Source organism: Pan paniscus, chromosome 11 (genome assembly GCF_029289425.2).
Source record: "Pan paniscus chromosome 11, NHGRI_mPanPan1-v2.0_pri, whole genome shotgun sequence".
Lineage (NCBI taxonomy): Eukaryota > Metazoa > Chordata > Mammalia > Primates > Hominidae > Pan > Pan paniscus.
Genome location: NC_073260.2, coordinates 123894565 through 123912335, shown reverse-complemented (window position 1 = coordinate 123912335; position 17771 = coordinate 123894565). Strand labels below are relative to the sequence as shown.

Here is a 17771-nt window from a genome sequence, read left to right as displayed (position 1 = left end):
TGTAGTTTTATTTGGGTCAAATCTGTTTAGTGTTTTCTGACCTTCCTCTACCTGGATATTTTTCTCATATTTTGGAAAGTTTTCTGTTATTATTTATTGAGTAAGCTTTTTTCTACCCCTCACTCTTGCTCAACTTTGTCTTGAACACCAATAATTCTTAGATTTGGTCTTTTAAGGTAATATTCTGTATCTTGTAGGCAATCTTTGTATAATATATTTCCATTCATTTTACTTTTTCTCCTCTATGTAATTTCAAAGAGCCTGTCTTTGAGCTGACTGATTCTTTCCTCTGCTTGATGCATTCTGCTGTTGAGAGCCTCCAATAAATTTTTCAGTTAGCAAATATATTTTTCAATTTCAAGATTCGTTTGATTTTTTATCACTTCAATCTCTGTTAAATTCCTCTGATAAGTTTCTGAATTGCTTTTCTTTGTTGTCTTGGAGATCCCTGAGTTTCTGTAAAACTGCTATTTTGAATTCTTGGTCAGAGAGCTCATGAATCACCATCTCATTAGGGTCAGTCACTGGTTCCTTGCTTTATACATTTGGGGAGGTCATGGTTCCATGTTCTTATGGGTATATGTCTGTGTCTTTGCATTAAAGGATTTATTATTTATTCCAATCTTCTCTGTCTAGTCTGTTTTGGTTTTTACTGGTATGTTTGCTTAGAGATTATTTGTAATTTAGCTGTTGAATTTCTTACACGTTTTTCCCGCTAGGTCACTGCCTCTTTTTCAGCACTAAATGGTACTTAAAACCCAGGTTTGCCTCTGTTCTTCTAGCAAAGGATCAGAGGATTGCCTGGCTGGAATGGGGGAGGTTCCAAAGGAGCTATCCCTGTGGTATGGAAAGGCTGGCTAGGAGTTCATGCCCAAGAGACCTGTGGAATCTACCTCCTACAGCGTAGTGCTGCCGAACAGCCACTCTGATTTGGCATCTCCTTTGGTTGAGTTACAGAGCGGAGCTTCCAGGGCTGGAGATGGTAATCCTGCCTCCTTCCTTTGTGTCCGGCTGTCCACAGGGTGGTATCTCCCTTCAGGCACTCCTGATGCTTCTCATGGGTTGAGGCATGGATAGGTCTCCTGCCAAAGAAGCCAAGATGGTAGGCAAGTTGTGTGTCCAACTTAATCTCACTTTTTCCAGTGTAGTATCTGAGTTGGGGGAAGTTTTACATCTGCTTGATACCAAGCAGACTAGGGGAAGGGTGTCACAGATATGAAAATCTGATTCTCTTACTGTCTGCTGGAGTTTTGTTTTGTTTTTTGTTTTGTTTTGTTTTGTTTTTTACTTCTCAGTGGCCCCAGGAACTGACCGATTCTCTTTCATGAGTTCTGGGAGATTGCTGGTGATAATCTCGTTGATGTATATTTTTTTTTTGGTTATTCTGTGGGGAGAAGTGAAGCCAGCTTTCATCTACATTTTTAAAGTATAATTCTTATTTTGAGTGGCAAGAATCTGATTCCAGTATCCTGCCTTAGTTTTTATGCATTTTTGAAACTCCTACCATTGCATTTAGAACCTTCTACCTGGTGGAGTTTTTTTTTTTTTTTTTTCAGTTTTGGAAGTATTTGATTTTTTGAAACAGTTGACATTCATATAAAGAACAAGGTTGATAATCATGCCTGCTCTACTAATTCTGTGCAGTCTAGAAAAGAGTGTACTGGGACCGGGCGCGGTGGCTCACACCTGTAATCCCAGCACTTTGGGAGGCCGAGGCATGCAGATCACAAGGTCAGGAGATCAAGACCATCCTGGCTAACACGGTGAAACCGCGTCTCTACTGAAAATACAAAAAATTAGCTGGACGTGGTGGTCTGTGCCTGTAGTCCCAGCTAATCGGGAGGCTGAGGCAGGAGAATGGCGTGAACCCGGGAGGCGGAGCTTGCAGTGTGCCGAGATGGCGCCACTGTGCTCCAGCCTGGGTGACAGAGCAAAACTCCGTCTCAAAAAAAAAAAAAAAAAAAAAGAAGAAGAAGAAAAGAGTGTACTGGTTAAGTACTGAGAAGCATTTCCTTTGTGTCATGTAAGTACTTCAGGCTCTTAAATGTGTTACTCCAAGGAATAAGGTTGCAAATACAGTTGCTCTAAAAACATATTATACCAGCCTGGCCAACATGGTGAAACCCCATCTCTACTAAAAATGCAAAAATTAGCTGGGCATGGTGGTACACACCTGTAATCCCAGCTGCTTGGGAGGCTGAGGCAGGAGAATCACCTGAACCTGGGAGGCGGAGGTTGCAGTGAGCTGAGATTGCGCCACTGCACTCCAGCCTGGGCGACAGAGCGAGACTCCATCTCAAAAAAGAAAAAAAATTACATAAAATTCCGAGATGCAGCTTTCTTATCTAAAAAGGATTTGCGCAAAGCCTCCTTGCAGTAAGCATATAGGTAACTAAGGTGTCTACCTTACGTATATGCATCACTCATTTATGCCCTAAGTTCTCATTTGTTGAAACAATAGTGCCCTTACTCTAAATCACATAATCACAAGAGCCCTAGGGCTGAATTGCTCAGCTTTAAATGTCAGCGCTGTCATACTAGCTGTGTGATGTGAGCAAGTTCTATAACTCCCTGTGCTTGTTTCTTATGTATACAGTGGAGAGAAGGGGTAGTACTTTGTAGGGTTGTTGTGAAGTTTAAACAAGGTAATAACTGTTAAGTGTTTTTAAAAGTCCCTTGAATGTAACAATTGCATCAGTGGTAAGGTATGCATTTTTCTCATATGGCCTCTGAAATGAGGATGTGTCTTATAATGAATGTAATTTCTTAATAAGCATTTTATCATTTAGTGACATCTTTTTTATTAGTAGTACTTAATGTTACACTTTGGGTGACATTTTATATTTCAATAACTAATAGTAAGAGGTCTATTAACATTAGCTGCCATCAACATTACCATCAATATTATCATCAGCATTATCTTGTTTCTAACTGAGATAGTGGCATTTGATAGTTTAGCAGTGCTAGAGTATATATCAAATCTCAATTTTATCTAACTACTTGTTTGCATTGGTGTATTTTTATCAAAGTTCTAGTGTGCTGTTTTTCATATTTGTATCATTTTAGCTAATATAAAGTATTTATGGGGTCAGCTCATGCAATGTTTCCGTCATTCATTGTACCTTACTTGGCGATCTACTAAAACATGCATCAGCATCCTTCAGTCTCCCGAAATAAATAGAGACAAAGACAAATTCTTTATTTTCTCTGTTGATGTATTTTCCTAAATCCTTTCGCAGGAGTGGTTTCTTTCTTAGCTAGGAGAACCACTTAAGATTTACTGGTTTGCACTGTCCTCTGAGGGAGAAAAGAAGCAATTTATTGATCTGTAACACAGGAATGGACTGTGGCCAAACCTTTTCTGGTTTATACAATGCACCGACATAAGAATCTGCATAGCATTAAGAAGAATGAGCACTCACAATTTGAGGCCGCCTGTCAGCATGAATAATAACTGAGAAAAATCAATACACAATATACAACTGTTCTCTTTGCACAGACACTGCCAGGATTCACACCCAGTGACAGTGTCTTCTTTTTTTTTTTTGAGACAGGGTCTCTCACTCTGCTGTGCAGGCTGGAATGCAGTGGCGTGATCTCGGCTCACCGCAACCTCTGCCTCCCTGTTCAAGTGATTCTTGTGCCTCAGCCTCCCAAGTAGCTGGGATCACAGGCGTGTACCACCCTACCCAGCTAATTTTTGTAGTTGTAGTAGAGATGGGATTTTGCCATGTTGGCCAGCCTGGTCTTGAACTCCTGGCCTCAAGTGATCCACCCACCTCGGCCTCCCAAAGTGCTGGGATTATAGGCTTGAGCCACCACGCCAGGCCGACAGTGTCTTGTTATTTTACCAGTGATATGCTTATAGTTCCTAATTTTAGGCTTCCTCCTTATTTTGGTTTTATTGTTCAGTTTGGGGAAGGGTGGGAGGCACCAATTTGGATCTGAGAAAAAGATCTGCCAGATGAAAGAGTTTCAATAACAGGAGAGGACCTTGGGCCAAAGTTTATTAAGCTTGACTAGGAAGATTCTGGGCACATCTCCATCCAAATACCTTGACACATACTTCATTCACCCCTAGCACATGCAGCTTGTCCCTTCTTGTCTTCTGTTTGCCTTCAAGGTTTTACATGGTGGTATTTACAAGCCGTTATGGAGCAAGAGTGCAAACACACAAGGCTAGCAAGGGGCCAGTAAACAGGGTTTGGCTTAGGGTTTTGTGGTTGTTAGCTTTTAAAAGCATACTTGGTTGAATAATTCCAGAAACTGGGCTTCTTTCCTTTGCCCCTTCATTTGCCCCTCCCTCTCTGGTCTTCCCAGTCTCCACTTTTTTTTTTTTAAAATAAAACTGCATTTGTCAGAAATGTATAGACATTCACTCCTATTCTTAAAAGACAGTGTTTATCCCTAATGCCTGCCTTTTGATTCAGCCAGCAATGACTGTGCACACAGAGGTTATTGCTCTCCAAGTTCAATGTTGTGGACCTGAACCAGTGCCTCTGTTTCCAAGAGAAAGTCGGGTGATTACCCCTTCATCAGGGAGATTGGAGCCATCCTATCCTTCTGGTGTGTCACCAGCCAGAAACTAAGGATCAGCAGGGAGTGGATGGTTTAGAATCTCCTCTCTCCAGGTGAACACAGTGCTAGTCAGTGTAGCTGGAAAAGCCACGCAGCGGGCAGGCTTGTCAGAAGCAATCTGTTTAAAAAAAAAAAAAAAAAAAAAGAGAGAGAGAGAAAAAAGGGTCCTTTTGAGTTTACACTGAGTTGCTTTCACAGTAGTTAGCTTTGAACTGTGGTGCAAACCCATTTAAACAATGAGGGAAATTTCACTAAGTGGCAAGAAATTCTCACCCTGTGTGATCAAAGCAATCAGCCATTTCCTTTTCCTTCCTTTTTATTTACTTATATTTCTGACCGCTTATAATCTTCGTGATTGTAGCCTGATAGTTTCCTTTTTTGAATAGCATTTAAAAAAATACCTCTTCTTTTCCCTGAGGGTTTTAAAGCAAATAAGACAGAGGGGTCTAAATTTTTAGTTTTATTTTTTGAGACAGTCTCGTTCTGTCGCCCAGGCTGGGGTGCAGTGGTGCAATCTCAGCTCACCGCAATCTCTGTCTCCCAGGTTCAAGTGGTTCTGGTGCCTCAGCCTCCTGAGTAGCTGGGATTACAGGCGTGCACCACCAGCCCTGGCTAATTTTTGTATTTTTTAGTAGAGACAAGGTTTTGCCATGTTGGCCAGGCTGGTCTCAAACTCCTGACCTCAGGTGATCTGCCCGCCTCAGCCTCCCACAGTGTGGGATTACAGGTGTGAGCCACCGCGCCTGGCCTAAATATTTATTTTTAATAATTATTATTACAAAAGTAAGAAAAGAGCTAAAATCCATGATTTCATCACCCAGAGGCAACCACCACAGTGAACATTTTGGTACATTTACTTCTCATCGTTTAAATTAAATGTGTACATATACACATACATATTTTTAATAAAATTAGGTTTAGGATAGTATAGTTTTGTTTTTCTTTTAACCAACATACTTTGAATATTTTACCTTATTAAAAACTTACATGATTTCAATGGCTGCATTAGAATTAGTGTATACGGATATTATTTTAGCATTCTGTTGTTAAGAGGTCATGTGGGTTTCTGAATTGACACTTTAATTTTCAACTTAGAGTTTATTTCTCCCAACTTCTTCTGATTTCATGGGTCTAGAGTCAGAGTTTGGGCACAATGGAAATGGAATTTCTATATGTACTGTTGTTTACTGTTTGCTAGTATTTTTTGGAAGGTATTTGCAAAAACCAAAGGGGAAACAGTGTTCTTTTTTGTATTTTTTCTTTTTTTTCTTTTTTTGTTTTAAATTTTGTGATTGAAATATAAGTCTTATTATGGTAATCTCAGGTAACTTTTAAATAGAAATATCAATGTAAAATGAATATATTGCCCAACGTGGACCCCGGTGTTTCAGAACTATGTGCCATGCTCTATCATTTTGTTACTGGAAAGGGGTCTTAATCCAGACCCCAAGATCTTGGATCTCTCACAAGAAGGAATTAGAGGTGAATCCATAGAGTAAAGTAAAAGCAAGTTTATTAAGAAAATAAAGGAATAAAGAATGGCTATTCCATAGGCAGAGCAGGAGCGTGGGCTGCTCATCTGATTATACACACAGTTACTTCTTGATGCTAAACAAGAGGTGTGTTTAGCATCTTGTGTTTTGCAGGAAAGGGGTGGGCAGTTCCTGGAAGTGAGGGGTCCTCCCCTTTTCAGACCATATAGGATAACTTCCTGACATTGCCATGGCATTTGTAAACTGTCCTGCTGCTGGTGGGAATGTTTTTTAGCATGCTAATGCATTATAATTAGCATATAATGAGCAGTGAGAATGACCAGAGATCACTTTCATCTCCATCTTTGTTTTGGTGGGTGTTGGACGGCTTCTTTACCACAACCTGTTTTATCAGCAAGGTCTTTGTGACCTGTATCTTGTGCTGACCTGTCTCATCCTGTGACTAAGAATGCCTAACCTCCTAGGAATTTAGACTTAAAATAAAGGTCTCAGCCTTATTTTATCTAGCCCCTATTCAAGATGGAGTTGCTCTGGTCCGAATGCCTCTAATAATTTGAAGTTTATCCAGCGGCACAGTGGGAGATAATGAATTTTTGTTTAAGAGGAGGAGGACTGACTGGATCAGATTTGTGCTTTAGAAAGGTGGTTGCATGTAAGAAAGAGGCGTTGGTAGAAAGACTTCGGATATCTCAAAAGAATTTCCATGAAGTTAATCTTTTTAAAAATGTAAACATTTGGTGCAATAATTGCTTTGAAATTGCAGGTGAATAAATGAACTTTTTGAACCAGAATTTGGAAAGGAAGATATGCTTAAAAACCAAAAATATTTTGTAGAGTGCTACACATTAGGAAGTCATTTGTATTTGGTGACCACTTTCCTAAAATAGTCTCATTTCTAGAGAACCAATTTTGTTTCCCATAGATTATTATGTGTAGAGACCCCCTTTCAGTATGTAGCCACTGGTACATCCGTGGGTGTTATCTCCATACTGCCAGGTCCAATGCAGTCACCTCCTGGATCTATAGTCTTTCTCCCCCCATTCCGATTTCCTTTCTCTGTTAGCAGTCATCTTTGTAAACGGAAGTCTAAGATTTAGTGTTGTACATTTTTTAAATGATCCATTTTGATGGGGCTCTCTTTATTGTTTCAGGTTGAATGCCTTTGAGAACTTGATGCATAAAATTTGCATGACTCCTCACTCCTTTCTGAATCTCTCATTGGACTCAAGCCAGCATGGCTCACACCACAAAGGTTAACGGCAGTGCCTCAGGTAACCCTGTGCTCTGGAGTTTGTGTGTTAAATGTATGTCTTTTCTCAAACTAATTTTTTATTCTCTTTAATAATGAACGGATAATAGCAAGTTGCCTGGATAACTAGGATTTCAAAGCAATTTTCTGTCCATTGAAGTTTGGGTTTCTTTTGTTTTACTCTCAGAAAATTTGCTTTTATCTTAGAGTCTTGCACTGAAATCAGTTGAGTAAATTATTACCTAAGTCAATTCTGTTGAAGTGTTGAAAGACAAAGGTAAATCCTGAATGCTGATGCAAATGTAATGTATACTCGTCTTGCACTTCTTTCTGAGGGATTGAATGAGGAGAGAGGAAATTCGTTTGGATGCTTAAAACCAATTCCTAGTAGCCACTCCCAAGCAGCTTTTGTTTGATGTTGCTAAACAAAGAGAAAGGAGGGAAGAGAAGTATATATTCTGTAAAATGATTCTCTTAGGAATACGCAACAAGCCATATTATGAATCATAAAGACCTGTATGTGAATTCTTATTTTGGTTATATTAGAGACTTACACAGTTTCACTTTCTGTTCCAATATTGCTTCTGTGAGATTCGGGAGAAATCTGTACACGAAATGCAGAGAAGATCCTCCTAAGAGACACATCACCATGGGGACAACCTGCCCAAAATGGCATGCCAAGTGTTCATTTCTTTTTTGAGTTATGTGCCAAATAGCTGAATGAGTGAGAATAGTAATTGTCTATGCAGAAATTTTTTCTGAGCATCTGAGTCCAGAGTCCTACGTCTGCTGGCTCTGAACACCTTCAAATGACAACATTATATACTGGAGCAAGTGTAGAATTGGAGCCAGGAAACCTGAATTTGAGTCCTAGTTCCAGCACTAACCGTGAAATATTGGGCAGGGCTATTTCTCCACATGTAAACCATCGGTAAGTATATCCACCTGCCGGTTTAGGACCAGTGAGCGCACCAGAAACATACTTACAGGAGCTATGTAAGCCGTAAAGCACTTCTGAAGACAACAGCAGGAAGTGACCTCTAAAGTGGGCATTCCCAGCCCATGAATGTGACTTTTTATTCTAGCGGTCTCAGCTGCAAGTATCTCCTCTGGGTAGAACACTATAACCCAAACCCAGATAAACTCAGTTATTTGTTCTGGGATGACTGATCTTTCCCTGTCCATTCCATTTTTGACCTTTTTACTGCCCAGCTTCTTGAGACTTTTATAGATTCTGCTGTGGGACTGCTATCAATAGTAAAGACATGAATGAGAATATCTAACATTCATTGAACACTTAAATGCACCATGGTGCCTAAAATGCTTTGCCTGCATTTTCATACTTAATCCTCACAATAATCTAATGAGATTAAGCTATTATTTTACTGTCATCATCATCCCTATGTAATGTCACAGAGAAGTCCGGGGACTTACTGTAAATGAAGTAAGAAAAATCAGAATTATGGGCAGTGGCTCACACCTGTAATCCCAGCATTTTGGGAGGCCGAGGGGGATGGATCACCCAAGGTCGGTAGTTCAAGACCAGCCTGGCCAACATGACGAAACCCCATCTCTACAAAAATAAAAAATTAGCCAGGCATGGTGGCGCATGCCTGTAATCCCAGCTACTTAGGAGGCTAAGACAGGAATGGCTGGAACCTGGGAGGCAGAGGTTGCAGTGGGCCCAGATTGCACTACTGCCCTCCAGCCTGAGTGACAGAGTGAGACTCCATATCAAAAAATAAAATAAATCAGAATTATGATGACTTTCTCCAGTAAAATATTTGGTGAGAGAGGAGATTGAAACATTATGAAATTTCAAGTGTAGTGGGTGGGTTTTAATTCCCTCTGATGATGTGGTTTCCTCCCTTGCCCTGCATTTGCTTCCATTCACATGCTCAGGGGAAGGGGTGTTTAAGATTGTTGGTGCCTCAAGACCTCAACCTTCTTCTGGTGCCTTGGGCAAAATCCTTTCTTCATGGGTTTAGATACCTACCCCACTAATTCCTTTCCAACTTGGTTTGTTCTGTGCTTACCTTTTTTCTTTGTTCCTGAGATCTAATAAGCAAGCTGTAACTTTTCCTTCCCACCTGGTATCCTGCCTAACAGGTCTGGGCATTGAGGTTGAAAGCAAAAGAAAGCTCTCTGATTTGTGACTTTCAGGGTGTCAGAGTATGAATTGTTACTGCAGACAGTTATCTGGACTGTGCAGGGGAAGATTTTTTACTTATTCTAGTCACCATGACCCATGTACATCTATAAGCAAATCTAATTAGAGACTCAACCATAAACAGTAATATATATGCAAACATACATATATGTGTATGTGTCTGTATATGTATATACACACATAGTAATATATACATACATATATGTATATACAAACACAAATGTGTGTACACCATATATATGACACTCATAGAAAAAAAAAATTTTTTTTTGAGATGGAGTCTTGCTCTGTCACCCAGGCTGGAGTGCAGTGGCGCTATATCGGCTCACTGCAACCTCTGCCTCCTGGGTTCAAGTGATTCTTGTGCCTCAGCCTCCCACGTAGCTGGGATTACAGGCCCATGCCATCACGCCCGGCCAATTTTTGTATTTTTAGTAGAGATGAGGTTTCACCATGTTAACCAGGCTGGGGTTGGACTCATGACTTCAGGTGATCTGCCTACCTCGGCACTTTGGGATTACAGGCATGAGCCACCGCACCCAGCTGAAAATTTAAAAGTATAGATGCGTGTTGTATTGTCTGAAAACCAAAACAAAAGCAAGAATTGCTGGTGATAATACCACCTAGGAATAAATGTCTTCCTATTTTTTATATAGTCGTCAAATGTTATATATTTCACATGGTTGAGAATATGTTAATAAAAATCATTCCTTTACCTTTTCCCACTTTGTATTACAAAAGAAACACCTCTCCAATGTTTAAAAAAATACTCCATGTAAGAGATGTGGGTTATAAATACACTTCTATGCGTGTAAATAACATTTAGAGAACCTAGATGAAGATGAGATAAAGAGGGCTGCATGGCAGCTAGTGAGGGCCAATTACTGGTCTCCTATGAGAAAAGGATAAGCTATTTGGGTTTAGTAGGAGTTTCAGATGTGGAGTAAATTATATGTTTCTTCAATTTCCAAAAATTGCTGCTTGGGCTTCGTAGAGCATGAGGGGAAATTTCATGTGACGATGGAGTCAGGGCAGTGGCAGAAGAAGCACTTTCCATAGTCTTAGTAATAAAACAAGCAAAAGAGGAGCCTCTGGGAAAGGCCATACCATGCCCTTGGCACAAAATACATCCGACAACTGATCATCTCAAGTTGACATTCCCATGTAACATTTACATGGGATAAGGGGTGATTCACAACCTTTTATACTCTGACTTCCCCTTGGAGTCCCTCACGGAGGCTGGATAAAAGAAACTGCTTTTAAAACGAGCTATTCATTAATGCTGTAATTTGTAAAATGTATTGTGCCACACTTCAGACATACAAAATGTGTGAAAGTTATATAACAAGCACCTTTGTACACACTACTTAGCTTAAGAAATAAACCTTATTAATATAGGCCAGATATACATGAGCACCTGCTATGTGCTGTTTTAAGTACTGGGGATACAGCAGTGAACCAAAGAGGCAAAAATTTCTGCCCTCAAGGATTGTACATTCTAGGGAAAGTTAAAGTCTCCTGTGTACACGGTTGCCAGAAAAAAAAATACTAAAAAAGTGTTCATTGTTTATCTAAAATTCATTTTAATGGTGCTCTACTTTTGTGTGCAGCCCTACCTGTGTACCCCTTCCAGATTGCACCCCCTGCCCTTCCTTACCACCAGCCCATCAAAATCAATCATTCCTCGTAGTGTTATCTCTTTTTCACCAGATCCTCCATCCTACTTCTCTTGATTGGTACAGTATTGTTTTCATTAATTCAAAACATTTTAGGCCAGATGGGGTGGCTCAGACCTGTAATCCCAACACTTTGGAAGGCCGAGGAGGGAGGATTGCTTGAGGCCAGGAGTTCAAGACCGGTGTGGGCAACATAGCCAGACTCCATCGCTACAAAAAAAATTTTTTTTGAATTAGCCAGGCATAGTGGCATGCACCTGTAGTCCCAGCTGCTCAGGAGGCTGAGGTGGGAGGATTGCTTGAGCCCAGTAGTTTGAGGCTGCAGTGAGTTATGATGGTACCACTGCACTCCAGCCTGGGTGACAGAGCCAGACCCTATCTCTAAAGCAAAAAACAAAAAACATTTTATTATGGTACTGCTAACAGTACTGCAGTGTCTTTTGTTAAGGAGGTAAGAGCATCATAAATTGCTCTTGACTGTTCTCTCATAGCCAGCTAGGAAGTAAATGGTGATTGTTGGTTAGGAAAATAGCTGTGTTTCTTTGGGGTGTAGGGATGAGGCAGTCTGCTTTTTCCCCAAGTTTCTGAATCATGTTGTAAACTGAATGCACTGATTGATACCTCTCTAAACACTAATGTTGTGAAACTTTAATTAGAGCTTAGATATGCTTTAGAAGCCAAATAACAAGTGGCTTATTTGTGAAAGAAAGATAATAATAGCTATCCTACCTTCTTCACAAGGTGGTTGTGCGGGGAAGAAAATAATAGCTGTAAAAACACTTTTTAAAACATAAAGTGCTGGTCAGATATCAGGGGATAGCACCATTCCCCTTGTTCTCTTGTCCTTGTCATGAGCCGCTGATCAGGAAACATCCCAGGTACCCTCATGTCAGGCCCTGCTGGACGCCATGATATTGGGGCCAGAATTGTATTAACATCCTCATTAAACCCAGTTAAATGACATAAATGGATGAGCACTGGGAGGTGACTTTTTATGCCTGCTCTTATCATCTTTATTTTTGCTAATAGTTGCCTTCCCCAATTGATTATAGCTTTTCCCTCATGCTATTTCTTTTTTTGTAGCCTGGATATATATTTTTTCAGACAGATACATATTTATTTATTAAAGATGCTTATTGAATTGCATTAAAATGTTATTTAGGCTGGGCACAGTGGCTTATACCTGTAATTCCAGCACTTTGGGAGGCCGATGCAGGTGGATCACCTGAGGTCAGGAGCTCGAGACCAGCCTGGCCAACATGGTGAAAACCCGTCTCTACTAAAAATAGAAAAACTAGCTGGGTGTGGTGGTGGGCGCCTGTAATTCCAGCTACTCGGGAGGCTGAGGCAGGAGAATTGCTTGAACCCAGGAGACGAAGGTTGCAGTGAGCCGACACAGTGCTACTGCACTCCAGCCTCCATGACAAAGTGAGACTCCGTCTCAAAAAAAAGAAAAGAAAAGTTATTTAAATTAATGATAACATAAAATTTGATAGGAAACCAGAAGAGAAGAATTACTCAAGATTCCACACTAGGTCTTATTTTTAGTATTGATTTTTCATCCTTTTCAGGCTAACAAACTTAAACACAGTTTCAATAAGCTTTTATAATTTGGATATCAGCTCTTGACTTTAACATTCTTTGCATTTTTCCAAGTCTTCATGGAAAATAGTTTTCAAATTATTATTTTCGATGACTGTATAATATTCCTTATGTTGTTTCTAGCAGTTGAATTATTCTTTTTTTGTTTGGATGTTTGGACTGCTTCCACATTTTCCCTATGGTAGATGATGTTGCAGAGAACATCTTGCCTGGTCATTTTTCTCCTCCTTTTTTATTATTTCCCAACAATTTCAAAGAAGCAGGATGACTGGGTTAAAGGGCACAATGTTTTCATGGCTTTAGTAACTGTTGTGGGGCTTGAATCTTGTTATCTTGGTCAGTTATTTGGCTCCAGCTTTTGTCTCTATGCTGATCTTAAATGAGTACAAAGGCCACTGATAAGACCGGGTCAGCCAGACAGAGCCAGACTCATGGCAGGGTAGGCAGAATGCTGCAGTGCGGGGCACCCCACTCTCGCTTGTGTAAATATTTTTCTGGGCAGGAGCGTTTCTCAAACAGAACTCTGAGCCCACTGCGGTGAACCTGATAGCAGGAATTACGTGCTATTTGTCAAGTATAAGACTAGTTTGCAGTGACTGGTCTGGCTAGAACCCACCTGGTGTTTTCTGAGATCATCTGTAAGGAAACACACAGCACAGCAGAGGCAGTGTGCCCGTGGTGGTGAGTCTTAGACCTGTCATCTGTGTTAGCATTACCCCGAAGGCAGAGAGTTTGCTGATTAGAAACTATGGCTGCTTTAATTCATGGGTACCCTCCGTGACTTTTCAGGGTCTCCTGGTTGAATGAATTTGCAGAAGGATTAAAATGTGTGTTCTTATTTGTGCTTTGTATTCTCCCATAAGTAGTGTGTTGGAGACTATTAGAATAGCTGAGAGGGTAAAACATAAACACATAGGTAGGAGCCTGCCATAAGCACGTAGGTAAGAACTAAAAGGGCGTGTTTTCATTTCAGTTGTCCAGCCTTCCTTCCATACTCTCAAATGACAAAACACAAGTTGCTGAGCTCACGCAGCTAATGACTAAGCCAGAAGTTGGACATGGAGAACATTTTTCCTTTGTTCAAGGTTATTTATTATGTTGACATTTAAAATCAGAAGTGTGATACCTGTGAAGTTCTGATTAAACAGATCAAGTGAAAAGGATGTATTTCAGAAAACTGCATAAAACCCTAAAGTACAGTGTTGAAAAATAAAACGTCCTCCCTGATAGGGATTATGTTGGTAAGTTACTTTCTTTCTTAGTATGGATTATTTCAAATTAATAAACATATTCTTATTCCTTTATTTATTGCGTCATACAGCTTCATCCTAGTATTAGTGTGTTTAATAATTGCATTTAATTAGATTATGCATTTCAACTTTCAATGAAACTGTAGTTGTTAGTCTTTTGAAGGCTAATTTCACGCTGAAATTTATAGATGAAATAATTTTCTTATAGTGGTGGTGTTTGAGAAGATAATGTAACTACTTCTTAGATTTCAGTTTCATAACCCTTAAAATGTTGGGACCACCTACAAATGGGGGACACCCTGGGTTTTGAAGTCTTGCCTGTGTGGTTAATCAGAACCTCAGAATTCACCCAGCCCCTGGAGAGGTTTTGAAAAGCCCCTCGCTCATCAGAGCTTGCTTGTTTCATAAACTCTTAAGGCTTTGTTTTAACCTGTAGCCAGCTTCACCTTATAAGCTTTCTTGCTCCAAGCCTTGAGCCAGTCATAATGGCTTAAGCATCAGATTTCAGACAGGCGATTAGCTCTCCAGCTAAGCCAAGAAAGGATGATTTATCTTCCAGTGAGTACCAGCCTATTTGAGTGTAGGAAGGAGAAAAATCTGTGCTCCTGCTCCTGGGTACTGGGCAAAGAAACCCTTTGGTTGGGGATTTTTGCCTAGTACCAACTTTATAGGTGCCAACAAGAAAGAAAGAAAACAACACATACAAAATAAACACCCAATAGGGAGATTCGCTGTGTTAAGAACTCGAGCTGTTGCTATTATTCTAAGAGACTGGGTAGCCAAAGGATTAAAACAGCCCTTCCTACAAGGATTTGAAAACTCTGTGCTCTGCTCTTCCTCAGCAGACTTCTCGTTGTGAGTATTGGCATTTATTTCTGATTATGCACTTCCCCTCTTTCCTGAATGAGTTGGGTGGGCTAGCTGAGCCCATCAAAGGTATAGCTCATTTGCTTCCTTTTCCAGGGTTTGCCTTCTTCCTGTGTCTGGGATAATTTCAGTTCATCTCCTTTGTGCAGTTTCTGAGAAAGGTTTGTATGGGCTTGGAGGAAAATGATCGTGACTAAAGCTCACAGTCACCGCTTTGGCTCCTTTTCTCTAAAAGGTGGTTTGATTTGATCTGGCAAGAAAAATATTATCATAATTCTCAAATTCACAGAAACGATAAGTTCTTGCTCTTTCCTGACAAAAAAAAAAAAATTAATTGCATTGGGTAGACATCTCTAATAAAACCTTTAAGAAGACCCATCCAGGAAATCAGATTATAAGATTCATTCAAACAGTTGTAGAAATTCTAAGTTCAAAAACCAAAAGCAGACTATTTTCTTTTTCCTTCCTTGGCTTCTCTGTTGGGTATTTTTGGAGTGAGCCTTAACTGAGTTACTCATTTTCACATGCTTTAGGAAAAGTATGCTCATGTTTTACAGGCTAAGCCTGGTTCTGCTTTTGAGCTGCAGTTCATTATGAATCTGGAAAACACAGGTTTTTGAAATGCAGCCCATTTGTACATATAGCATTAGTCATCTCAGCTGGTAGTTCTATACGATGAGTTATCTCACCACTTAAAAATAAGTACGCTGCTATTTTGAGATTTAAAAATATATATAGTGACCAGATTTCTTATCCTAGTTAAAGCAAGCCATGGCTGAAACTCAGATTAAACAATATTCTATAAAAATGAGAAGGCCACTCTAATCAACAGATAGAAAAACAGAACTATAGACATAAGGGAGAGCTGTGCTAAGGGACAAATTGTTGGATTTGTAGGATTTGTTCTGATCCTGAAAGTTAAATCTTTGTACTCTTACCTTGTTTATGGCCAGATTTGCCTGATCCCTGATTTCCCTCCCAACTGGATCAGAGGTTGTGGAATTGGAATTTCACCATACAAACCTTTACTTAAAGGAGGTAGTACTAGAGTAACCATTTATGGAAACAGTTTGCTACTAATAGTTACCAGTACTGAGTTTATTTTAGTTCCTTTTTCATGATTTTATTCCATTGGAAAAGTTTTCTCTCAGGGATCTTTTATACTTTGGACATGATCTCTGTTAGGCAGAATCAAAAGATAGCTGTGTGGCTTTCTGAATTTAGTCTCACAATATTTGGTTTAGTTGATAAATCCCATCCATCAGCTTTGCAAATAATTTTGTGAAAACATTGATTCAGCTTGTCCTGCCCAATTTTCCCATCCCTGCCCAGTTTACTGAGTGCCTTTTCCATTTGCATCCACTGTCCGTTAGGCCAAGGCGTTTGAAGTGTTTCTGTACAGCAGGTACATTTAAGACTCTCCAGGAAGAAAGGGGGAAGAATATTCCAAACTGAAAACATCAAAGAGAGAGATGGGGTATTTCCAGTAACTTATATGCCCAGTGCTTAATATCTTAAAAACCCTACTCATGTGCATCAGCTCTTACTTTTTTCTAACTAAAACCAGAAAAAAGTTCTCTCTTCCTCTGTTCTCAGTATCCCCCTCATGTAAGTCTCTCTACCCAACACGGTGCAGCCGATTTATTTATTTTTCCCTCAGCATTTTTAGGTGGATTGACTGGGATGCTTTATTCAACTCAGGGACGCACCATGAATATGTTTTTTGGGGCAACCCGTTTGGCATGTTCCCCCTCAGCTGTGAGGACAAAGACTGGTTTGTCTTCTTGTGACCTGGCAGAGGAGGCAGAAGTACCTGCTGAGCTTAGGCAGCATGTACCCCAACCGGGGCCCCACCTCTTCAAGTGGTGAATCAGCCTGATGATACACTGATTTTTAGAACACGCTAGGGTGGAGACCTGGAAGTCTGTACACTGGTCGGGGAGGGAGGGATGGTTTGCATGTCAAACCATTTCAACAATGCAGCTTACAGGAAAAAAAAATTAATTGCAAAACACTGTGATGCCCTTTGCCACCAAATTTTTCCATTAGCACCACACTTTATACAGCTTCCAAGTCTGCCCCAGGGACAACTGTTTGGCAGTGTGAGGGGAAATGGCAGCATCACATCATAAGTGCAATGATTGTTACCTATGAGCCTATCCGGTAAGGGATCTGACTGGGCCCAAGCATCACACACGTGCTGGAGCTGAGTGTTCTCTGAGGAACATGCTAGGATGTTACTTGGGTGCTAGAAGACAGCAGCTGGAATTCACAACACCTCAGGACGCTGATTGTAAATGAAGAATCCTGAGACTAAACATCTTCTAGAAAGGTAAAGGGGGCTTAGGGCTGGGGGCTTTTCCTCTGGGCTCTTATCCTTTGGCATGTTGTCCCTGGATGCTTTGAGGTGAGACTTTGCAGATACTGCTGAATTTCTTTTCTTTTCTTTTCTTTTTTTTTAATACTGCTGCATTTCAATTGGGGTGTTGTTTGGGGACTACTGGAAGGAATGTTATGAAACTCCATAGAAGTACTTCAATTCAGTGAGTTCATTCATTCAGTGGCTCACTTTTAAATGACCATACAAATGTATTTGGCAGATTAGTCTTTGCCATTTTCCTTCTTTGTGTGATGGACCAGCCCCGAGGCTGCGAGCCTTGCTCCTTTGCCTTTTTCTCCCTGCTTTGTGGTTTTGTGTATGTAAGGATGGCTGGCAAGATTAGGGATCATTGAGCTTTGTATTTTCTGTTATTTTTCTGTCTCCCCAAACATTTTCACTTTCACAAACTTTAATCTCTAACTATTATTCCCTTATCTTAACTCTGAACTTTTGTTTTGGACCTTATTTTGTCTGAAATCATGGTCTATTTCCGTTTCTTCAGTTCT

The 17771-nt window shown here is 40.2% G+C and overlaps 1 protein-coding gene across 9 annotated transcripts in view; it reads left to right on the top strand.

Moving 5' to 3' along the window:
* Positions 1–17771, top strand: part of KANK1 (KN motif and ankyrin repeat domains 1) — a 276823-nt gene that overhangs the window by 201188 nt on the left and 57864 nt on the right. For 6 of the 9 annotated variants that reach the window (XM_055092205.1, XM_055092208.1, XM_055092206.1 and 3 more), the window contains one exon: positions 7223–7342. In XM_055092205.1, the coding sequence (XP_054948180.1) occupies positions 7306–7342 (37 nt within the window). In that variant the 5' untranslated portion in view covers positions 7223–7305. Of the gene's footprint in view, positions 1–676; positions 1103–7222; positions 7343–11448; positions 14874–15028; positions 15047–17771 lie in introns of those variants that run through there. The other 3 variants (XM_057298778.2, XM_055092214.2, XM_057298780.1) reach the window with 3 other exon arrangements.